The sequence below is a fragment of the Atractosteus spatula genome, chromosome 21 (assembly GCF_055471065.1).
Source record: "Atractosteus spatula isolate fAtrSpa1 chromosome 21, fAtrSpa1.hap1, whole genome shotgun sequence".
NCBI classification, from domain to species: Eukaryota; Metazoa; Chordata; class Actinopteri; order Semionotiformes; family Lepisosteidae; genus Atractosteus; species Atractosteus spatula.
In genome coordinates this window covers 10,384,288-10,410,253 of record NC_142726.1, presented here as the reverse complement: position 1 = coordinate 10,410,253, position 25,966 = coordinate 10,384,288, and the positions used below count along the sequence as shown (strand labels likewise).

The window sequence follows — 25,966 nt, the reverse complement described above, 5'->3', positions numbered from 1 at the left end:
TTGTGTTGAATGTTGTGTTATACCATATTGTTCTGTTCCTGAACATGTAAAAACTGTCTCACAATAAACAATGAAGCATTATAAGAAATTGCACAAGTCTAAAGACACAAAAACACAAAACAGCATATTAAAAGAAACAAACAACATTAAAACATTTTGATGTTGAGATTTCCTAGTAGTTAAAAGTATCAATTCTGAGACTTCCATTTCTGTTTTATTGATAGCACAATTTTATGTGATAGTAATTGTGCTTTTTTTCTTGCTATGTAAATGAGCAGAAAATATGCATTTAGTCATTTGAGCTTTAGCTGTAAACTGGCATCAGCTTGTCACCTGAGGGGAATTTCTATTAGGTGACAAAAGCTGGTGGATAATTTGATTTGCTGTTCAGTTTAACAGCTTGTTTCAGACTTGCAGATAAATAGCACAGAAGTAAAGTATGACTGCTAATGAGGTGGTTGACCTTTGAGGTCATACAGGCTATATTCTGAATATTTGTAAAAGGAAATGTTTTTAATTTTCACTAATTATTAGAAGACACTTATGTCCAATGGAATAATCATTTAGATGTTTACCTCTAACCCATATGTTGAGATTTTTCCCTATCTGTAAAAGTAAAATTCAGCACCACCTGCATGAAAAACAGAAAGAGAAGTAGGAGTATAGAAATAAGCCATAAGTGAGGATTAGAGTCTGTAACTATAATTTACTTTTTAAACTTCATCCTGATGTATTGACATACTGTTGACAATAAATGTAAATTAAATCAAACACTATATTTTCTGAGACATTGGCAGGCTATAATAAATACAGACAGTAGAGCTGACATGATTTACTGTTTAACTGCTTTGTAGGGTGAGGGATTTTTGTTGATTTATATACAGCATCATAGGTGCTACTTTACCTACAGGTCTTTGTAAATAGACAAATTACAAAATGTTTAAGACTTGACAGTAAGCAGTAGCCTAAGTGAATAAAAAGAGGATTTCATTGTTCAGTGAGACAGTTTTCTGGGACACTTTGGTTGATCAGACACTCAGCATAAAGGCTTTTTGTTGGGCAACACTGCCAGCAGCAAATGCAAATAAATAGGAATGACAGCTAGTCATGCTGACAGATAACAATTTCAGATTCTCTTTCATGCCTCACCTAAAGATTTCTTATGAGAATGGAAAGGGAAATAACCAACTTCAAGCTACAAGCCTTTTTAGCGACAGTTTGGAAGAAAATAATTTTATAACAGATATACTGTAGAACAGATATGAAACCACACTTCACAAGCCAAGGAGCTAATTAATTTCAATATGTATTCAAAACTAATTATAACTTGTTCAGTTTTAACCCTTCAGCTAATAATATTTAATTTACTGATTTCAAGTTTCAGAAAGATTTCTAAGGAACTAGTTAAGTGGCTTTTATGTGAGTGTTTTAAGCCAGTGCTTATACAATATACCATTCATATTGTTATTTTGTTTTATGAATTTAAAACATTTTAAATGGCTAAATTATCATATTTCAATTTAAGATTCTCTGCCTGCCTATAAATAAAAAGGTATTGATAATATTAGTTTCGTCAACCTAAATCAAAAGCCTTTGGGTTCAAGAACAAATTGGTTTAAAGAGGTATTTTAAGGTTATAAATAAGAAGATGCAATACATGTATCTAAAATAAACCGATGACCAGATATTTGATACAATATACAGTGCATACTGTATATACAGAGAGGCATTAAAAATGCTATTGGTTGGAAAACTCATTCATTGTTAATGCTCCTTAGTTCATATACTGTATGATGCTTTGAAATTGAGGGGATCTAAGATGGATGAATCCACTCCTGAAAGTATGCAGTAAATGACAAAATCAAGGGCTGCTGTTGCTGAAAAGGCTATAATATCAGATAAGATTGAAGAAAAATTCTAATCTTTCATCAGGATTAACACAAAAAAGGCATGGGCTCAAGGAGATACAATCACGCATTTGAAAGATGTGCACAAAAAGAGGGGAGTGAAATGCCTGTAAGCATCTATTGTGTTGAGAAGTATGATGTGAGCTAGATAATTAAATCCAGATATATATTTATTATACAAAGGATTTGACTTTTTAGATAACATAGTGCAACTCTTACTGTACATAAGATATTTATTTCCCCATGTGCTTCTTATATTGCTCTTGAGAAACCGTATAGACCTTTTCCCAATTAGTGCATGTGTTCAAATTTTATTCTCACTAAAAAAATATAAATTGTATTGTTTTAAATGAATGGCTGTGTGATGCAATGTTATGCTTCTGAATACCCCAGATTATATATGATTTACAGCTTTAGTTTATAAGATACAGGACTACAGTGAAAAATAAATAGCTATGTTGGATATCAAACTGAAATGCTCAGTTTTGTGTCCTTAATGATCCTAGAAAGTACTGTAATAGCCTATATCTTGAAGATTCTGTGATCAAAACTGTCAATATGAATTCAAAAATGAAATTTCTACAATACAGGTAGAACTTATTAGAGACCCAAGAAAACACTTTTGTAATAGAAAAGAAATAAAGACTGCTTATTGTAAAACCCTAAAATCCCTTGGTTAGAAAATTAGAATTAGAAAATGTCATCATACTATTATCATTGGATGTTAGAATTAACGATACTATTATTAATCCTAGCTACATACTGGAGTGGTGACAGAGATTGGTTGGAAGATTATCAGATTATATCAGACCTGCAATTCTAGCTCATTCTAGATTTGCAGAGTGAAATGAAGCAAATTCATGATAAAAGTTCCTTAGTAGAAGTGTGTATGCTATCTCTATATCTCTCGGGCTGATACGTGAAATGTAAGACTAAGTGAGGCTGAATAATTATGGGTTATTACAAACTAATGGCTGTGAAAGAGGACAAGAATTTTTTAAGTTTGTATAGTTCATTAAAAATTATATATTGAAAGTATATATTGTCTAATATAAAACCATCAAAATGTTTCATAAAAGGCTTTTAGTACCTACATACTGTAGGTACTAAGGTTTGATATAGGTTTTTGAAAAATGCATGTTTTGTCAGTGACTTCTTCAGGAAGGGTATTTCATGTAGAATTACTTATGATACTGTATAATACATAAAAGACTGGGATAGAACAGACTATAAACCATTAAAAAACAATTATATATTAGCTGTAACATGGTTTTCCATTGTTTTCGTTTTATTAATAAACTAATGTGACAAAATGGCACAGAAAATTAAGCACACAAAAATCCCACTTTAGAAAAAGGTTATTGCGGTAAAACTGCACCTCCAACAATTTCTACTTGAAGTCCACTAGTGGAAACAGGGTTGCTAGGTTTACTTAAAAACTGCGCCTAACGGTTTCAAGAAAGAATCTGAAACATAATGATTGTAACTAATAGGAAAATGTCTGCACTTAAACTATATGATTAGAAGATAATTAAAAATACTGTATCTCTTCATGCATTCTTTTCCATGTGTCTCTTCATAGTTTCAATATTAACCAAGTATTTAAAAAGCATGAATTACTTCCTAGTTTATTAAAAATTGTGGAGTGGGCAAGCAGTAGACTGAATCTTGCAGATAAAAGAAATATGAAATGTATACACTATGCTGCATATACTGTACAGTATATAAACTTTGATCTCTAGCCATTTTTGGTATATTCCAGTTACCCTAGACTTTGGATAATTAATATGGCCCTATGCTTTTTCATATTGTTTTTCATAACTTACAAATTCATTGCACTCTCAAGTCAGGTACAGTAAATCTGTCACAAGAAATGTCTGTTTAATCACTCCAGTTTGATTTTGGTGTCAAATTGATAAACTAATCATGTTAAGATGGTGTAAGACAAATAATAACAGTATTTTATAACTATCCCCAATGCTATGGTTGTTGTGTGCTTTGTATACTTTAAAAGCTGAAGAAAAGTAATAACTACAGTAGGTGACATTTCTATGAGGCAGTTAACATTTAGCCGTTTAAACAGTAATGTTGATAAAAAGCAAATCACAAGTAAACCTTCTAATATTTATATGTACTGTATACTGTCCATGTAATCCAGAAAAAATGAGATGCAGTACAAGTGAGAAAATTGTTCTCATTGCTTGAATGCATATTTGTTTTTGCTTCTTTGGCATGTACAGTATTTGTAATAGATGGAAATGAACCATGAAGTCCTTTCTGTTCCAATCTGTGCCTTTGTATACTATTATTCAAAGCACAAGGAGTAAAAGCTTTAGTGTTGACCCATTTTTAAGGTAATTATATATTACAAAATTGTGGAATTATTGATGCATAAGTCTACATAAATCCTTGACCTTTTAAATAGAAATTATTCTATATATTTTAATGTACTGGATGCTACATTTATCATGAAAGCATGTTAGGGTCAAATTGTTTACATCCAGCTTGTAGAACTAGCTGACAGTTCTGGTTGTCATCAAGTTAAAGAAAACAAGAATGTTTTTAGCACCCAGCAAAGCCTGAAGGCAATAACTGGACTTCTTTCAAACGCAATTTATGTTCATTACATATTATTTGATTTAATATATTCTCTACACATTTTAGAATATGGAAACATTCTTTATTTGGACTAAATAAATAATATGAAGACAAAAATGTGATACTTTTTGATATTGCACTTAACGACTATAAGAAGTGTCTTAATGCATTTATAGTATTAAAAACAAATCATATTAGTACAGTAAGACCATCAGCTTATTTCTTCAGAGAAATTCGAGCACCTAAATCCCATTTATTTAGTTTGAAAAATCACTGGACTTCAGTAATAGTTTTTCTTTTCATTATGCCCTTTAACAAATAAAATACCAAATTAATTATCTGTAGATCTATTGATATGATAATGTATTTATATAACATTGGATAAAGTGGATAACAGCAAATGAAATAACAACCAACAGTCAGATGTGCACATCACAGAAGCTTCCGCACACTCCCGTATTCAACGTCTTCTATAAAGGCCACTATTACAAAACCAGAAAAGCTCAATAAGTGACAATAATTCATTATACAAAAGCAGAAGCTAATTCATAAAATCCATAATGTTGTTTATCCAAGTGTAAGTATATTCCTTGGCAATTCTGGTGCTAAATAAGACCACACCAAGCAGTATTTATAAAAATATATTTCACAAAGTAGGAAACAATACAGGGGTATCTCTGATTACAATACATGGAGTAGATAATTAAACATACAAGATTATAGCATTAAAGCACAGTAGAAAATATGATTTGCATGTAAGACTATTTAATATATACTGTAGAATCTACCAAGAACTGCCATATATTGTTACAAATTGAGTATGCACGCAGCTTTAGTGCTGTTTAAGAATCCTGTGTGCAAGAGCTAACGTGCATAAACAAATCTATCCCTTAAAAGAAACGCTAAGAAAATTAGCAGTAAATCTATGTACAGGTATTTTTCTAATATTATACAGCATAGCACAATAAACAAGTGTTTAATTTTTTTTAAGATGGGTATTTTTACCAGTTTTATAAGCTTATTTTCATTGTCCAGAGCTCAAATGAACCAGATCCTTCCAGCTATTGTGCTTAAATTATGACTGGTAACTCCAAATATACACAGGACATTTTTAGACACTGTTTTTTTCTTTTTCTAAATGATTAAAATACCATCTGATTTCTTCACAGTTTAATATAATTCTTATATTCTTACTCTCTGCATAATTCTGTATTAACTGCATTATCAGAGTTTCTAATTTCACTTCAATAAAACAGCTGGTCTAGTGACAAATTATGTAAAAAAAATGACACCGATTAATATTTGATGCACAGAAAACAGCCAGTAATGATATAAAATGATACAGTATCTTTTCATTATGATGAAAGAATGGAAAGTGCCTTTTCAAAAATGTCTCAGGATCCTTGTATCTGACGTTTGCTTCTTTAAAAAGAAGGCCACGTTCATATCTGGAATTTCTTATTTAGTTTCTATGTAATGGTTAGGCTATTTATCTTTTAGTGCAGACACACAACATGTGAATATAAAGAGTTGAACTGTATAAAGCAAGTCAATAGGCTTATCCAGTTTATATAATGTGGCCACCAAGTATAGAATTTTATCCCAAGCAATGCTTACTGAAAGCCAGTATGGTGCTCTTTTGTTATTCTTACATTCAACATTGTAATGAAGACCACGTATTGCTCTCTTGTTTTCTGTTTGTTTGTTTCATTTTGGCAGGATGATGGCTAGTGATTTGAAACCTGGACCATTCACAATGGCAAGAACCTTGTGTGTCCACCACAGCCCAACACAGCTCCATGGCTCCGGTGAATGATACAGTGCCGTGTGTCCTCTGTCTTGGTTCTTAAAGCGACTACCAAGAATCCAGATCTTGATGTTTCTGGTGGTCACAGTGAACAACAAATACCCAAAATACTGCTAGACACTCGACAGGAATCTAAGTAACACTCCACAAGAATCATAAACCTCCTAATATAGACGCCGTTTAGATTGTTTCAACATTACAATGCATTTTGATGTGGTAAATGATGAACTCTATACTTTCCTCTAAGAAAAAAGAAGGTGGCCCTTTTTGTAGCCGCTTCTAATATCTGGCAACCCTAGCATAATACACAATTATGTGGACAGAACTGAATCATTTTTGTAAATCCATGGTCAAGTCTCTCTGTCACTCTCTCCCACAGAGTAAAGCTCCCCCAGTCTTTTAAAACGTGGACCCCATTCTCTGAGGTAGTCAAAGTTCTGGTCAGAGTCTGAAGAAGCTGTCTCCAGTGAACTTAGTGAACCAGCCACTGAGCCCCTCCCTTCATATCCATAGATTTGTATTGAGTCATATGGGGGTGCTGTGGGATCATTATCAGCTTCATGAAGTCGTACATTTATAAATTCATCAACATCAACACCATTAGGGGCACAGTGTTGTCCTTGTCTGGGCATAAACTGGAGGTCTGGTTTGATATCCTTGCGAGGCAGAAACCCGTTAATCCCGTCAGGATTCTGCAAAGTGGCAATGTCAAAGGCTTCAGTGTCCTCCTCGCCTCCCCCCTCATCATCGTAGCGGATTATATTTTCTCTGACATCCTCATCATCTTTGATGATAAGAGGCTCATTTTTGTGTCTTCGCAGAGTCACAAACAGCACTACAATAACTGGGTAACAGAAATAAAAAAAAAAACATTTACAAATTTAGATTGTTGTCAAACATTGGGAGGATGCACTTTAATATCTTTAATATTTAGCTTTCATCTTTAATATCTGAACATAAAGTTGCAAAAGAGAAGTTAATTTATTAGATTAAAGTAGCATAAACAATAATAGTCTGAAAGATTTCAGCGTATTTTAACAGTTCCTTGAATCTACAAAGTAAACAAAATAGAAACATAATTACTTTCTGTAGTATGTTTACTTACTTTTTTCACTTACATTCCCTTTCTCCCTTTAGTACTACTATTACTGATTATTCGATATGTGGTCATTACTGCTTATATTACTATATATATTAGACACCAGAACTACTATTACAAATACTGTTCTAGATATTCCATGACTGTAGCTGACTATGAGTGAACACAACATGTTCAGACACTGAATACATACCTACCAATAGGATTTTAGATACATACCTAATAATAGGATTATACACGCAAGAATTGCTATTAAGGCTCCCATACTAAGTCCAATGGGCAGGACATAGGCTTCCACATTGCAAGACTGAACAATGCCATCACTACTGCAACCACACACTCTGATCGTCAATGTGTTGGTGCTGCTCATTGGGGGGTTTCCATTATCAGATACAATGATTGGCAAGAAATACATCTCCTGTTTCTGTCGCCGGAAAGCATTATGCTTGGCAAGAACACTGACAGAGTTATCTGTGGAGGAAAAAGAAACTGGTAAAATAGTGAGTCACTTAGGTCATTGTAAAAGTCAGTGTAAGCTTTATTTCCATCCTAGAAATCTTTCTGTTTTGTATTTTGAGTTTTTCATCTACAGTATATGCTTTCAGCATGTTTGTTTTACAGATGTATTTTATATTTTCCCCCAAATAACTTGTTTTTAACACCTCACTGTTGTTATATCCACATCCATATTTTTATTTCTTTTCTATCCAAGATAGAAGATAAACAAGATTGCTCAAAGTCAAAAAAACAAACAAGGGTAGGAAAAAGAGCACATCCAACACCCATAAGATAGTAGTCATTGCTATGCATTTGTTTTTCTTATTGTATAATGCCCAACACACCTTGCAGCTCATAATTTCAAAACCCTTTAATTCACAATCATGACACAAAAAGAGAGGAAAAAAAGTGTGCCTGACAATGTTTAAAAATCCTGCTTTAGGTTTAAAGGAGCACAATAACTATATTAGTTATTTTGATAATTCACATTAAGTGTACAGTATGTCCAAAACATTCGCATGTAGAAAATAGATCCATAATTCATGGAATTTCACCTCACTAAAAACACATTTCGACTCAACAGGCTCTAGCCAAAAAACTAAATCACAGTCAAAACTAAATATTAATGGCTATACTACTTTATTATTTTTAATTTTAAGATCATCAACTATTTTAATTTTACACCACCTACTGTATATACAGAATCACCAATTTTTAATAGACTTTGCAAAAATATTTGGACAAGGGGGAATCGGGACCATGCATGGTTTTCTCTGAAACATGTACTTTGCAAGATGCATCATGCCTACAGGACAGATGGCATTGATTTTAAAAAGTGACACAGCTCTTTGACAATACAGTAGGCTCATAGGTATCTAGCAAGTAACAAAGATTGCTGTTGAGCAGCAAGTAAAAGACACCCTAGGCAACTCAAACCATCTGACCCCAGTAACACCAAGCCAACCATTGACTAGTGTTTGGGGAATACCCGTCACAGTCTGACATTGATATATTGACATATATCAGACTGGAACTGGTGATTTCTGGACTATGGAGCTTGGAGCTTAACCTACAGTATACTTCAAATGCATGCCTTGTATTGGTTGAGCTCATCTGTACATTTTTTAAAGTCCATTATAAAGACCTCAGCTGCCTTAAAAAAAAAAAAAACTTTTCCTCAAAATAATTTTTTCCAACAAAACAGCACAGTATGTAATACATAAAAACATACTGAACAGATACTGTACATCAGAGGAACATTAAACTGGGGGAGGACAGGTGTGAAAGTTTGTGATTGCATATTAGAGGTCTTTAAATTAGATATGAATATTACTGTAGTTTTGACTTCATTGCTTTTATTTCAACAATGGGAGAGCTTTGTCTCCTTCCTGATACATTCTAACCTCATTATCTATTTTGTATAGTCTTTTATCCTTTACAAAGCGAGTAATGAAATAACAGTTACTGTAAGTCAAGCAGATCATCTCAATTATCTTTCACAGTTTTGATATAACTTAAACACTGCAGAAGAATCATCTGGTATTTCTTGGCTGAAGAAAAGAAAAAAGGATCTTAAATGTATATGTTATTTCAAAGCTGTATTAAAAAGACAGTCAAGTGATTTTAATTAGCATAACCAGAGGTAAGGTGGCCATATGACTCCATGTTCACTGAGGCACTTTGAGATAGGATGGGATTTTAAAACAGCCCTTAAAATAAGTCATTAATTTGTACATTTGGCATTTTGCCTTTCCTGGGATGAAAATTGGTACTTCATTCTTATATGCAGTAAATGGGTAATACTGATCAGCTGTTCACTATGAAACCTAACCCAAAATAATGCTTTTCATCTGTTTGCATGGTTTGATAGATGGCAGGAATAATGAACTGCTGATAAGTACAGTATAACATGTTTACTGCATGCAGGCATTACACACCATTTTCCATCTTGACAAAAATGTAACGTTGAATTTATAAAATGGCACCTTTCATTTTAAAGTTTTAAAATGTCATACTTTCTGTAAGTGTCCTAGTGAACACAGAGTCAAAATAATCTTAAACAGAGAGGTGAAAGATAACTATAGGGCTATTATAAGTGGCTATACACTGGCAAAATACCTACAAAATATACAGAATGTCTTTAAGTCTGAACTTCAGTAATATTACTGTAGGTCTGGTTTAATAGCCCAGTATTATTGCTTCAAATATTAATTATTAATTAAGAACCTTTATATTTGATTAAAATGTATTAAATTGATCTGCATCTCTAGAGAGAAAGATGCAAACATACTTATAAACAAAGTAAAACTTGGAAATTTAATATACCTTATACAGTAGGTTTCACTACAATATATGAGGTATCTTAATAAAGCAGTTATTTAGCAAGCAAACTATGATGCAATTGCTTTTTTGTTTATTCATAAAGAGGCTAATGAAAAATGTTGAGGTTTTTTATTTTATTCCTTCCTGGAACACAAAGTAATTATTTGTAGATGCTCTGAGCAGATTTATAGTAACAATTAAAGTCCCATTTTTGTTATCACATACTTTTAGTAGGTGGTAAAGTATACTGCCAATATGGAAAATGTAAAATGTGGGTGTAAAGGGGATTTTGCATGGATGAGAAAATATGCCTGGGCAAATATTTTCAATTTTAATAATGAACTGGTCAGGTGCAATTTAGAACTCTATACCCTAGGTAAACAGTTAAACCTTAATGTATTGCAAGCAGAATTGTCACAATAATTGCTCTCACTTTTTGCAGAGGTTAACCTACCAAATGAGCATAAGACATTGGGGATTTGGGAGAGAAGACAATAACAGACTAATTCATTTCCTAATGCACTACCAGCTAAAAACATATTGAAATAAATTAGTCATAACATGAGCCAAAGATGAGCTTTTAGACTTGTTAATAGAGCTATGATTGAACAATGAAAATATGCAAAGTCGTCTACATGTATTTATTGGTATGGTAATAATCTTCTAAGGACATTTTTTTTCTAAATCAAAGGAATTATGGGATCTTGCAAATTTAGGATTTTCTATCCTCTATTGTGCAAATGGGCTAAATCCCTGACCAAAAATAAAGTGCTTGATTTAGCTTCTGTGGGCTGAACTTGCTGATCAAAGAGTATTTAAACTGTGTCTCTGTTAATTGAGATCTGAGGGTTTCTGCTTCTTGTGCTGATATTCATGGGTAATTGGAGGAGGTTGTAAAACTCAGAAACAATGATATTCTAATAGCAGCAGAATATGGTAGTAGTAGCAAATTAGGAACAGCAGCTCCAGCCAGAGTCATCATGGGAGTCCTAGCCATTAATTTTTGCAATGAGTTTGGTATTCTTCTCTGTCACTTCATTTCCATAACTCATCGGCAATTAACATTCAAAGAAAGACTATTTTTGTTACCAAAACTTGTATTCTTTATACGTAGAACTGTGTTAATCTTTCAAAAGTGTGAGATTCACTTGGATTATATTAAAATTCAAATTATAATAATGTACTACAGAATGGATACTAATGTACTCTTTAGAGAAGTTAGATCACTGAACCTCTGTCTTGAATACTTTGTTTCTGAAGGATGAATTATAGCTGTCACAGAGATCCACTATGTACAGAAAAGACTGAGCAGTAGAGTATTAAAAATGCAACAAAAGAAACATAGCAGCATGTTGTACAGGTATATGAGATTTTTGAAATACTAAAACACAAAAGTACATTAAAGGTGGCAGTATACAAGCATATTTAGCAGCACATTTCATGAAGCTGACTATGGCATAAAAAAATACAATTTGGATCCCATACATAAATTTAATTTTTTCTACGAAGTTTGTTAACAAAAGGAAATAGCCAGGCTTCACAGTACTGTGTAGATTAAAATGGTACCTAGTGGTTAGTGGGTTATGTTGACATTTACTTTTAATAATGCAGAGCCATCTCACAAAATACTGAGTTCAAACAATGATTATAATTTTGGAATTTATCTTTAAATTGTAAGAACACTGATAAACTTGGGACACCATTTGTTTAAGGTAACCTTGGCAATTTTTTTAAAAAACCAGTAGCTAGTTTCTGTATAGTGTGTCAGAGAGAATAAACACTATCCTTCTTAAATATGACTGTTTTCTTTATGGTGTGTCTTTGAAATAAAACAAGAAGGTGACGCATTTAATTTTACAGTTCTTGCAAGAAAAGCAATTTCCAGCTAAACAAAGCAGATCTTCTAGCCTCTAGGCTTCATACAAGAACAGAAGGAGAAAACCAGATGAAGATTTTTGCCCCCAGCTCTTTGAAAACATTATGAAACATTAGGCTGAGCAAAGGCACTTCAGCAAGTGAAATGCAGAAAAAATAGCTGGCTAAACCAATCATGGTATTTAGCAAACAAATTTAGTGCCATCTGCTACTCTGAAACAATTAAAAAAATCACTAAATCCAATTACAAAAAGAATATTTTCAAGACAGGATTTTGGAACCTCTTTGTTTGTTTTCTTACTAAATGCATTGTGCATTAAAGAAGAAAGGATGTTCATAAGCATGTTGCAAGAATCCCTGCTCTTTTATAAGTGTTTTTAATTTAAATCAATTAGAGTTTATTTAATCGACTTTTTATTGTCCAGTAATTGAGCAGTGTCCAATATAACTTCATATAATATATTATTTTGTAAACATTTCTAACACAAGTAAACCATAAATTGGACAACAGACATACCTGTATTTCAAATTTAAACTAAGAAAATACACAGTTCAAATAGTTTTTAAACATAAAAAATTAACAAATATATTTATGTGTTAATAATTATTTTCAATTATTTTCTTACCTTCATTGTTCTTGATTGTAAAATTAGGGTTGTTGGACATTTCTGGAACTAAGCTATATGTGAAAAAATGTCCATCTTTTGGGTCATCCTTGTCAATTGCACTGACTGTCTGAATTACCTGCAAAAGGGAAATAATTAATAGTTTAAAAGATATATTTGGAGCTGCTGTTTTATTAAAAGCTATTTTGGTCATGGTAAGTTCTGATATCAGTTTTGTAAATTAAGCAAAGTTCATTTAAAGTTATCTAGCTAGTTTTTAACATCAGAATCGGGGTTTATCATGTCTATTTTTTGCTGTGAATACAGCATATTTCATTGATATGGCAGGATGGTGTGCTTTCAGAAAAAAAAAATTAAAAATTGTTCCTTTTTTAAGAAGAGTATATCAGAAAAGGACTGCCTCAATACGTCTCCCAGGAATAAATGGGCTAGAAAATGAAGAGTGTTCATTATTACTGAAGAGATGCAAGACAGTCATTGTTAGTGAAGATACATGTCTCACCTGTCCAGGTTTTCCATTCTCACATAGGAAAGCTTCATATTCTGATGCAAACTCAGGAGCATTGTCATTAACATCAAGAACTTTAATGGCAACAATAGCTTGGGATATTTGACTGTTATTTCCTGAAAGTAAAAGTAATTGAACTTAACAATGAAGAAGAAAGCAGCAAATGATACACAAAACAAAAAAAAAAACTTTTTGCACCAGATCTGTACATCTGGATGTAAAATTCACACTTATTCCATATCCACATTGTTAGGGATCACACAAAGACAGTCGTCAAGACAGACTGACTCAAGAATATATAACTATATGGAATAATAACTATATAAAACTAATAACTATAACTATATGGAATAACCATATAATGGATAAGAGGAATAAAAAATCCATGAAAAGGGGTACTAAAATTCCCTGCACAACATTCATGTTTTATACATGAAACTTTTTTATGCATATTAACGAAATGGTGGCAGTTAAAGTTTAAAAGACAATAAGGGCAATTTAATTAGATTTTGGTTTATTGGAATTATTCATTGCTAATAATTCATAGTTCCTTATGAGAGTCCAGTACACGATTTCCTTTAATCAGTGCAGCAAATATTAAGTTTAAAGCTGTTATCTAATAATTAGGATGAAGTTGTGATAGAGTGAGCTTTTTTACATCACAGTATATTAAATGCCCAGCACAGTAAAATCAAATTCATATCGTTTCTTATCATTTTTATAATATAGTTTATAATATAATAAAGGTTTTATACAAATAAAAAAATACACCCCCCAAAACAATGCATATAAACTGTAAGAGCACATAAAGAACTAGAAGGATCTTCACTGGGACGTAACATACAGTATACCATTCATGATATCACAAATTCAGTTATTTAGTATTTTTGAACATTTACAAGTGAAGTTACTTCTACAACACAATTGTGTCTTACTTAAAATGTAAGTGTACTCCTTTACTAGTAGTACATTATTTTGGATGTAAAGGGGCAATCTATTATACGTCAGAGACTGAAATAATATAACATTAAAAATAAGATTTTTTAAAAAAATAAGTATTGTCACAACTGCAATTATTTATCACTGCAATATCTCATAAAGTAGCTTAAGTAATTAAAAGTATGGAAAAATGCAAAGTTGGAAGTCTGTGCTCAAGAGGCCAATGGTGTATCTGAAAATTCTTTTTAAGTAGGCATTTTAAGTAGTAGCCCCCATTCAATGGCTGGCTGTTAAAGTGACTTTCACTCCCCCGACAGCTGGGAATTCAATCTGATTAGTTAGATGTCATCTGGTGCAAACAGCAGAACACATAGTGGCCTGGGTGGTAAATCATGATAGAATGGGACAAGGAATGCAATTCTTCCAGTTCACGGCAGAGCAACTTTTTTTGTTAAATTCTGATCTGAATCGCAGCAAATGCTGCAGTGTTTGTTTGCTAAATTTCTATTAGTATTTTGCATTTACACTACTATTGCTACATGCAGAAACCATGCCACAGGGCATCAAAACAAAGAAAACCATACACCTGTCTTGATGTGACAACTATGATTTAAAAAGAATGACAATGCTTTTCTTAAATACATGTATTTTTAAAATAGGAGAAAATTGTAAGAAACTGCATGAAAATATAATATTTAATGATCTGGAGTACTTTGATGAGCTTTCTATGACTGTATTCAAGAGGAAGAAAACTTTTAGAAAATCATTAGTCCATAGAATTTATCAGTAGATCAATATTATTATTTTATAAAAAATAGAAAAAAGACATACATTTCTCATACAGATCAGCAAAGTAAGGCAGATTAAAATGTGAAATAATTCATATACATTGATCAGTATAATAGCTAACATCTGTACTTGCCTGTCAGGAACCCCAAATGATTTAACATGATTTAATCATCCATCCATCCTTTTCTAACCTCTTTATCCAATACAAGGTCATAGGGCAGCTGGAGCCTATCCCAGCAAGCAATGGGTGCAAGGTAGGATACACCCCAGAAGGGACACTATTCCATTACAGGGCACACATAGACACATACACACAGACACTCACACCACGGCCAATTTGCCCAGAAACCAATTAACCTAATAGTATGTATTTGGACTGTAAGAAGAAACTGGATCACCTGGAAGAAATCCAGATGAACACAGGGAGAATATACCTTACAAACTCCATGCAGATAGAACCCCAGGAATTGAACCCAAGGCCCCAGCTCTGCAAGGCAGCAAAGCAAACCACTGCTGAACTGTGTCCCCTATAATTTGATCATTTTTCAGAAAATAATATTGTGTAAGGTCATATTAAATGATTTAAGTAAAGGTAAAATGATTTATAGTTGGTGAATGCAAACCTGTACGTGACAATATATAAAAAAAAAAACTTTTTCTTTCCGAAATCTGACCTGTGCCATTGAAAGCAACTTTCACATGTTAGTCTGTGAAACAGGGTGAAAAAATGTTATTGAAAAAAAAACTCCCTGTAAAATATAATCTAGCTAAGTTTACAGACAGGCTACAAATTGGATAACATGTTGCTGCCACTTGTTGTACTTATTGAATTATTTCTCATTTTTCTAAATGACTGTCTTGTTAGATTGCTTGTCTGAAATAATGATCACAAGGTTAAGCTGAGGTTTGACTGTCTTTGAGGACCATCTTTACAATTAGAAATTGTGCAGGAATTGTTCTAACAATTTGTGTTTCAAGGAATCAGATCATCTTAATGCAGAGAAAAAACAAAGACAATCGATGATTACTATTATAGATAATTTTAATATAATAAATATATAATATATATTGATATTATATTGATATATGCATATGAACCTTTTAAGGGCAGTACATTTTGTGTTTTAAGGGCAGTACTTTGCAGCCATGTGAATGACTAATAATTGATTTTCTCTTCTGTATGACTAATATCTTATCTAATAACTTATGTTTCCTTTCTGTTGAATGTTATAATAACCTTGTACAGTACATACAGTTTTTCTTTTGATAGCATGGATACGCCTTTCTCTTTTGAAAATGTTAGTTTTACATGTATATCAAAAGATGTGCAAAAGCCAGTTAATTAGAAAATACATTAATTCACCTAAGGTCAATAAATTAATTAACTATGCTACCTCTCTTAAAGTAAATTAAGTTCTTATTCTTTACCAGTACCAAGTACAGTATGCATTTCTTTTTTTAATTCTGTCTACTTCCATCATGTACTATATGAATGTCCTGCTAAACATATTCAGGATAATGGGAATATCAGACCTGATAATAATAATAATAATAATAATAATAATAATAATAATAATAATAACAACAACAACAACAACAACAACAGTTTTTAAATAAACCTAAATAAAAGTTATACTTACTGATTTCTGTGGCTGTCACAGTAATGTTGTGCCATGTATCTGTCTCTCTATCAAGTGGCTTTGCTAGGGTTATCTTCCCATCATCAACATTAATATTAAATTGTCTCTCCAGGTCTGTGTGCCGATCAATCAAATACCTAAAAAATAAATGTCATTGTAAGTACTGTGATAAGTTTATGTCACATGTAAGTAGCACGTTTAGTTACCTGTAAAGTAGTGTAACAAGGCCATGTTCAATAAGAAGCTCTTCCATTACAGTACAGTCATATACTGTGAGCTCAGAATGATGCACATCTGCCCAACTAAGTGGGTATTGTCCCACATTTCAGAAAATAAAGGAAAAACTAAAGGACACCCTCTTCACATAGGTTTCTATTAATGTACTTGAAGCCACATTCAACAATATAAGTCAGCAGGAAACAACCTGAGAATAATATCTAAGAAAATGAGCAGATTCAAGGCTGACAGTACAGTTGTGCATTTTGTAGTTGTCCAAAACATTTTGAAAAACTCTGCCATGTGTCACTTACTATACATTGTTTTTAAGGCATTCTTTCTCTTGTGGTAATGAAAATGAAGAAAGATTCAAGTAATTGGTGGTTTTGGGGAGTGGGGTTAGCTTTAAATGTTGTATAACTTCCTGAGAAAATGGATATGAATTACAGTAAAAAAATTTATAAGAAACATTTGATCTATAAATATATTGATTAGATACAATATGCTAAAACCTGTTGTGTAAAGATGAAATTAGATTCAATGAAAATATTTTAAATTACTCAAAATTCCTGTCACATTACTGACATGAAGTAATAACTAATCCAACTGATAATACTATCACCACCAAAACTTGTGCATAGAGTCTTTTAGTCTAATGCACCCAAATTAAATTTAGTTTGATCTTTTTTGGTAGCAGCTAGTGTTGCAGGGGCATGTGCCTCATGTTGATTATTGAGTTTTTCATAACAATTATGACGGGTTTTAACTCATTAACATGCTACTGTATATCAGTAACATGATCAGGTTGTAAACATTCCACATTTTCCAACAATTTCCTTTGCCTTCCATCAATTAAAGCAGTAATAAAATATAATGTATAGTAACCTTTGGTTTTTCTAATTATGTTTTTGGTTGCTTTAATCAGTATTCAGGAATTCTAGATCTTGGTGCACTGAATGGAAGAATCCCTTGCAGGATTAAGTGCTTATAGAAATTTGCAGTTTTCTTTTAAACAATTCAATATTACTGTATCTGTTCCTTGCATGTGACCATTCCGCATGCATCAATGAAAATATCTTACAAGCAAATGCATTTGGTTGAAGCAAACTGAGAAGAAAAGACACGATATGGGGCAAGTTTTTTAAGATACCTCTGTAAAATTTCTGATGCACATTCATTAATTTTTAAATTGCTGATTTTGTCGTGTCATCTCTTGACATTTTAATCACGCCCAAGATTGTGCGGACTGGCTTGTACAATTGGTCAATGTCACAATGCCACAAACTTTCACTCATTTTAAACTTAATAAAATCAAATAATTTTCATGTTATTCTTGTCAAATACCTGGCACAGGAAAGGGGCTGTAAATGTTTAAGCACAATAGCTGATATCAACCAATAGCTGATCACATGCATGCTTGCATTTGTTGTGAGAGGTATACTGTGCAACTCTTACTTTCATAATATAATTGTTTTCATTTCATACTAACTGACAGAGCAAATGGTGATTTCCCCCTGTTTACATTTGCCATTATTTTCAGAGTATGCACTTACACATATTCCATGTTCAGGTAGTATTTGCTTAAGCAATCCATAGTAGTAATTCAAAAAAGTCCAACGGAACTAATAATTAACAGTGACTCCCAGGGTTCAAATGTGGAGGACAGTGGGGAGATAGTGTGGTGGAGTCAAGAGGAAAACAGATGGAAAAATTCATCAAGGCAGAAGAGTAGGAAGAGAGGAAAAGGCAGGCAGACTTTGAGCGAATCCAGTAGGAGACAGATGTGAAAGATGGAGACATATAGGAGGACACTCAGATCTCACTAGGAGGACAAAGTGAGGAAGATTCATATTCCCCATTTACAAATGTACAAAAACCTCATCAGCAAATACATGGAAGTTAGAGAAGCATATGAAAGGACACAGGAAATAGGTGTAGAAGCATAACAGTAAGACACACGTGACAGAACCTTGTGGAATACCAATGAAGAAAGAGGAAGGAGCAGAGAACAATCTTCAGAAAGGTAGGAAGTGAATCACTTATGAGCAGACTCCAAAATTTCTACAAGTTCTAATGTTGACAGGAGAATAGAATGATTTACTGTATCATGTCAAAACATCAGAATGATCAAGAATGATGTGAAGAGAAGAGTAGAATGAGCTGAGCAAGAAGAAGCAGTGAGAATCAGAGAGGAGAACAGTTTCTGTGGAGTGTGCCTAACTGAACAAGGTCAAGCACTGATGTTGGAACTGGAATTAGACAAAGTCTGTATTTCTTCATTTTACTGAAAAAAATAGGATTATCTGTTTATGGAGTGGATTGAAGTTTAAAGAGATTCAAAGTTTTTGGAGAGTATAATTTCCTTTACCTTGGAAATATGGACAATAAAATGTGATGTATTGTTTTGAAAACACAGTACCTGCCTTTGATGTATATCCCAGGGATGTTCAATAATTCTTTACCTGCTTACTCCTGTCAACGTACATCAAAAACTTGTGTCCTAACATCAAAGGTTTCATAACTGATGTAATTTCTAGTCGACATTTCAGATCCTTTTTTATTTTTTAATTCCTTTCAGAAGTAGATTTAGGATTTGTGAGAAACAGCAATTTCAAGGTAAGCTCCCCTTAGTACGATTTTTATTCAGTCACCCATAGGAAAGCTTATATCTCTTCTGGATATAAAGCTGCTTGTGGAATTGAATAAATTTTACAAAGGTTAACACTATAGGATTAATAATGTCTTTGGAATAAAAAACATTCTTCTATCATGACATTTATGTTTAATTTCCATCATACAAATCTCAAGGAAAATTTCAAGACTATTCTGCCTAATCATATGTCTTTGCTTTTATCAAAAAATGCTCAGATTACTCAAGGTACTCCAATGGTGAATAAGGAACACCATAATCACATCGTTTTTGCCTAACATACATTCAAGGAGAAGAAACACCTATTTAAGTTTAATGCTTATGCCACCAAGAAAGAACTGTGCTGCAACTTATGAGCCTGACAAAAACATAAACATTCCTTTAGCTGCTAAAGTAGAGTTAGAAATGGGAAAATAAGCTAAAGGGAATTTCTCAAGGTCATACAGTGAATCAGTGGCTGTACTGAGAATTGAACCTACTGTGTGGTTTAAAATTCTGGTTGTAATACCTTAGATCCCACCACAGCAAACACAAAGTAGCACCTTCAGGCACACTGCAACATACTATTTCATCCTGGACTGTTTTGGCAGTGTAGATAGAATAAAAGCTACAAAGAAAACAAGTGACTCAGACTGGTTATGTGGTGACTTTAAAGAAGGCAAGAGTTGTATCTAGAAATGAAAATATGCATGTAAAATAATTAAGGACATTTAAGTCTTTTATTGCTACTAATAATGTTAATAACAAGCAAACAATTTATGAAAACAAGAGACGGCAGCTGTACTTTCTAATGTTTGAAAGGGTACATACAAATTAACCATGGTATAATTACTATTTAAGTATTTACTATACTATTTACTAATACTGTATAAGTAAAGTTTTTTTCAAAAGCTAATAAAAAAAGCAATAGTTAAATCTAATTACAAATTGGACTTATTACATTTCCTAAAAGAGAAAACTTTAATAGAAGCTTTGAATGCTACAGTTTTTAATTATAGTTGTTTTCCAAATTTTTAATGTGTATAATACCATATTTGATATGGATGAATAAAAAGTGTTTTGTACTGTATCTGTTAATAGTGCATATGGTAATTGCCCTAGGGGGACTCTAATAAACTTCTACTAACTAAATGGAACAGAATCTTCTAAGCATACTTGGACAATTTATCTGTATTGGCAAACCACACAAAATAGCAAGAAAATGTCAAGTCACATCAGAGCCATTAGCTTCAAAGACATGGTGTTCCGTAACCTATTCAGCTATTTTGTTGGATGCTATCATTTCATTTGGCAGATATGGGAAGTAATGTGACATTAACCACTTTGCTTCAGAGAATCTGTTCTGAGTACACTTTTTCTTGTTTAAAATGTCATTCCGACAGAAAAATAAATCTTACAGCAGCCTTTAACTAAATTCTCTAAAGCTTTACCTAATGTGGCTTGGCTGTAAGTTTGGGCTTGGACTATTGACACTGACAGAGTTACTTCAAGCTTCAGCAATTGAAAATGAAAAAGAAATTAATCATGCTTGAAAAAAAAACGAAAATGATTTAATTACAAATTACTAAGAAAACAAATTCATATGAAGGAATATTGTCTACATACGAAATAAAATAATGTTTATTATGGAAAGCATGTTGAGACTACGAAGAATATGTACAGTACAGTCAGTATTATTGATAGCCCACACAATTGTTTTCTGTTTTCTTCTTATATCCCTTTCTTGGAATATTTCTAAATTCTATATTTTTTTCCTTAGAGAATAACACTTTTTTCACAAACGTCAGGTTTAATTAGATGCTTTTATGTGTGTTATATAATAAAAAATCCTTTGTACTTTAGCCTTTATTTTACTGTTTTTATACATCATGACTGTTGTCTGTGTCTGAATTAGAATTCAGGACCACCCCCTCTAAAATCTCAGGTGAAAAGCACAATTTAAAATAAATAAAATAACCACCGTGCGGTAACCCAATAATGGCTTCAAACAGTGTTTCTGAAAAAAAAAAACCCAACCTCTTGAATAGAACATTCAATAGAACTTTTTGTCAAGTTCACACTACAGTATGTCTATCTTCAGTGTATCAGTGCATTGAATAATACCTGTCTTAACTGTCTTAATTAAACTATTGTGAAAAGGAAGTGGAAAACAACTGCAAGTATCACTAATGAAAAGAATGTAACATGCAATTGTATATGTGTCATTTCAAGCAGAGATGGTATTAAATCACAAGTAGGATAACCTCTGTTATCTGTAAGAGCTTTTCTGTGCAGATTTTAGTCTTTTTTAAATTAGCCTGTACTTTTCCGCAAATATTTGATGTCTCTTTGTTTCTTGTAGTTCAATTACTTTTAAAAAGAGGGCTAAAACGTTTTTACAAAGAAAACTTTGCTGCATTATAATGGGAAGAATTACAATTTTTGCAAATATATATTTTTGGAAAATATTTATTTTAGGGTACAGCTTGTTTACTTAAGAAATCTGGGAACAGAACTATACAAGGTTTCTAACCTGTCACTTTTAGCACCATTGAAAAATTTGATATTTCTGTACCTGACTAGAGAGTACATTCTTAGAATGTTCCATTTGATTTGATTTCAGCTATAGTCATTAAAAAGAAGTACTAATTTTGCAATTCAAAATTTAAATTAGAAGGACCTGTATAAAAAAATCATAACTCACTCAATATCATTTTCTCACCTTTTATTTAACTTACACAACATTCAAGAAAAAATAATCAGTCTACATGCCCAGTTGGAACACCATTTCCATTTTCATTCAATATATAATTGCAGTACCTGTTGAATGTTGTCTCTTGAAACATTTTGAGTCACTAGAGAGTTAATGAAATGCAGAGGTGAAAATTGTATTTCTAACTCATACTCAAGGAGGCTTTGAGTGATGATTCTCAGAACAGGTTAGAAGAAGTATGTTATTCCATATCTGCAGGTCATATCAGTTGTTACTAGTATTATATTATTTAAATCTTGTTTTTGTTAACCCTAAACAATAGAGATATGTTTTTATTTTAAAATAGACAATCAAAATAGCATCCAAATCTTGAATTTCAAGACCTAAAAACAGATATAAAGCTAAGGTTTCTGACTCTTAATTGACCAGAGGTCTTAAACTTGACATGTTGTGCTTTGAACACAACTGTGGTTTCACTAAACCCATGTGTCATGTCTTATAAGATAGATACCAGTGGTTCAGAAGTTAAATCTTTCAAATGCAGAGCTCTACTATGTCTGTGTCTCACAAAAGTGAGAAAAGAAAAATCAATATGCACCTTTTGTATTTGTGCCAAACAGAATGCAGATTTTGATAGCACGTCTCATCTTACCTTACGTGGCTTTTAGTAGCATCTGGGTCAGTAGCAGACACATTGCCAATAACAGAGTTAATGGTTGCATTTTCATGTATGCTCAGAAAGTAAGTAGGTTTTGAAAAGACTGGGGGTTCATCCGAATCTTCAACCGCAATCTTCACTGTTGCCGTATCCTTGAAGGGAACACCGTTGCTGAATTGAGGATCAATACGAATGTTGGCTGCCTCCACCTTCAGCGTATAGGATTTTTTGTCCTCAAAGTCCAGAGGCTGTTAGAGATGACAGAGATGAATGCCTTTCACTAATGACCACAGCAGCAAGAACAAATGAATCTAATGCTGATGGATGAAACTTTGGAGGATTTCTCTGTATTTGCAATGTTTCATTCCAAGAATGCCATCTCTGTTTTCCTACACTTAAAACTAAAACAAAAAAAAATAATTTTCAAGAGCAAAATAACACGAAACAATCATCTATCGGCAAAATGTCAAATTCCACATCAAGCAATCAATGTGTTATAAATGTGAGAGCACACCAAATACCTTTAATGGATCAAGACTGTAATTAAGGTTAATCTAATACCACTATAGGAAATTTGTTGTGAGCTTGAAAGTAACTGCATACAATGTCAATTACATACATATTGTATATACTGGTACTGGAAACAGAAATATTTCACAAGATATAAAATCCGTAGATACAGTACAGTATGCTTTAGAGAAGCAAATATTATATTTGGAAAAAATGTATATCCTGCATGCAAAATTAGTAGTATTTTGATGGTTTAGAATAGCGCTGCTTGTGATCTTTTGTTCCATTTCATTGACATATTATTCCATCCAATATTTTACATCAACATTAGTGTTATCATATACAGTAGTATATTATGTCCCACACATTTATTTGATATAGCCCTGTATTTTCAATCACCCCTGGGTTCTCTCATAATGCTGTCATAATGGGATAAAGTCGCTTTACACTATATAAAACTGAATAATAAAGGGAATAAAAACTGGGTTGGATGGTGGGAGCTCCTTTGGGAATTAGAAATGCATCAGACTTTTTTAAAAAAGTAACAGTTCCAAACCATGGCCAGAGCCCGTCTTGGAAACCTGCCAAAAGCAGGCACAGCTGTGAACAGCATACAGCTGGGAATCAGTACCAACAGGGAGCTTTGAAGTCTACATGTCTGGCATTGGGGCCAAAGGAAGAAAAACCCTGCAATAGTGACTGTATTAGCCCAGGAAGCAGTTCAGCATTCACATTGCTTTATAAACCTACTCACAACAGCAAATGGACTAACAGCTGAACAGTGGCAAAAGAGCACTTGAAGTTTTAAAACTGACAAGACGCATCAGTAATAATCAGTACTAAAATAGACTTTAATGGACCTTAGCAAGTGGGTGTGCAATACCCATTGAAATGCCTTCCAGTATTTAATAAAATGAAATAATAGCCCTTGCTATTACAATATCTACTAACTGTAAGATTACTCACTTATAACTGCTGGAGAATGTCATTTAAAATAATTAAAAACATTATAGCTTAATAAGCAATGCACTATAAAAAAATACATCCATATGAATGAAGAATTTGCAGTATCTTTTCAACTTTGGTACCTATACAGTACATAGTTCAAATTGCTTTCTCTCTAACGTCTGTATGACATTAATGTTGTATACCAGATTTAATTGTCATTTTATCCATCCTTTGTAAATTGTACTTCTTAAATACAATTTGGGAAATAAATGATCATGTTGCCAATCTTCATACAGTATGTAAGACATTTCTCATTTTTCTTAGCCACATTAGATATAGACTTCAAATCTGTGTACTGTCCCATCACAGATTGTTTGGAAAACTTGAAAATGAATGCTACTCCACCTGCTTGCATTAAAAGTGCTGCAGTTTAATTTTATATCTATTGTGTGCTGGGCTGTATGTGGTAAATGAAGTGCTGGTTCTCGTGTACCATGTGCAAAACGATGCATTTCCTTCCATGTAATTCCCTTGACGCTGCAGCCACTTGCAGCCAGAAGCTCTATTATACATGCCATATTTCCTTGGGAGAAGCAACATAGTAAGTGTATGTAAACATAAAGCATATTTAGGAACATCAAAGATTGGAGTTGGCTAGTACAGGAAGCTGCACATCCCACTCACCAGTGAGAGATCAGCCCGAGGGTCTGAAGATAAAAAGCTTACACCCTGCAACAACAAAGGCTCTTCCGACTCCATGTCTCTCCATGCCTCTGCAGTCCCATTTAAATCGATAGTTTTGACCTTGTTTCTAAGGACTTCTAATAATTTGCTCTGTATATTAGAGAGCAGTGTATGAAGCTGTGTTTGGTAGGGCTCTTTTCAAATTGTTCCACTTAGTCTTTGTTACACATTACACAAGAAACATCAATAGGCTTTTAAAGAACTCCAGGGTCACAGATACACTTCAAAACCTTTCCAAAAGATCATTTAAAATTCTCATTTCATAGTTTTTAAACTTTTTCACATATGAATCCTCATAATGTCTATATTTAAGACATGTATTAAAGAATGCCTTGCAAACTCTCTTTACAATACTCTTGCAGTAATTGATTCAAAACCAGGTGAAGATGGAATGATTAGCAAGTCATAATTCAGTGTAAAGATACAGTTTTCTTTGCATCTTTGCGTGAGCACAATCTAGTGATTTTCAGGAGTTGTTTTTTTCTAATAGTATAAATATAAACTAAAAAATGTGTATTCACTTACAGTATTTTAATGTCTTTATATTTATTTAATATTGATTGTTTGATGATGAGCTTATAATTGTGATTACAATATTAAGGAAAATGTGGAACTGTCAATCCATAGTACAACATTTCTACAAAATATCTTGACATTTACAGTCATCTGCAATGCTTGTTATCCATGAAAATAAGATTGTATTCACTGAAATTAATGCCAGTCAGAGAGCCATTCTGAAAAGAGTTGTCAAGCCAGGAGTTTCATTTCCAAGTAGAATTCCTTCCAACTATACAGCTGGAACAGGCAGCTGACTAAACAGATGAGATGCTGGATGACAAAGAATTGGGATAAAGCTGTAAGATTCTGAGCTAAAGCCCTCAATCCCCTTACCAAAGGATGTCCTTGAGGTAGGCAAAGGTTTACTGTGTTTTGTCAGATT

At 32.9% G+C, this 25,966-nt stretch overlaps 1 protein-coding gene across 1 annotated transcript in view; it reads right to left on the bottom strand.

The window, feature by feature from the left end:
- Positions 1-5,136: 5,136 nt before the first annotated feature.
- Positions 5,137-25,966, bottom strand: part of cdh8 (cadherin 8) — an 84,774-nt gene continuing 63,944 nt past the window's right edge. Inside the window, exons 6-11 of the mRNA XM_088938922.1 lie at positions 22,819-23,072; positions 16,609-16,745; positions 13,235-13,356; positions 12,733-12,850; positions 7,631-7,882; positions 5,137-7,156 (exon numbers count right to left, since the gene is read on the bottom strand). Coding sequence (XP_088795048.1) covers positions 6,663-7,156; positions 7,631-7,882; positions 12,733-12,850; positions 13,235-13,356; positions 16,609-16,745; positions 22,819-23,072 — 1,377 coding nt within the window. The 3' untranslated portion in view covers positions 5,137-6,662. The remainder of the gene's footprint in view (positions 7,157-7,630; positions 7,883-12,732; positions 12,851-13,234; positions 13,357-16,608; positions 16,746-22,818; positions 23,073-25,966) is intronic.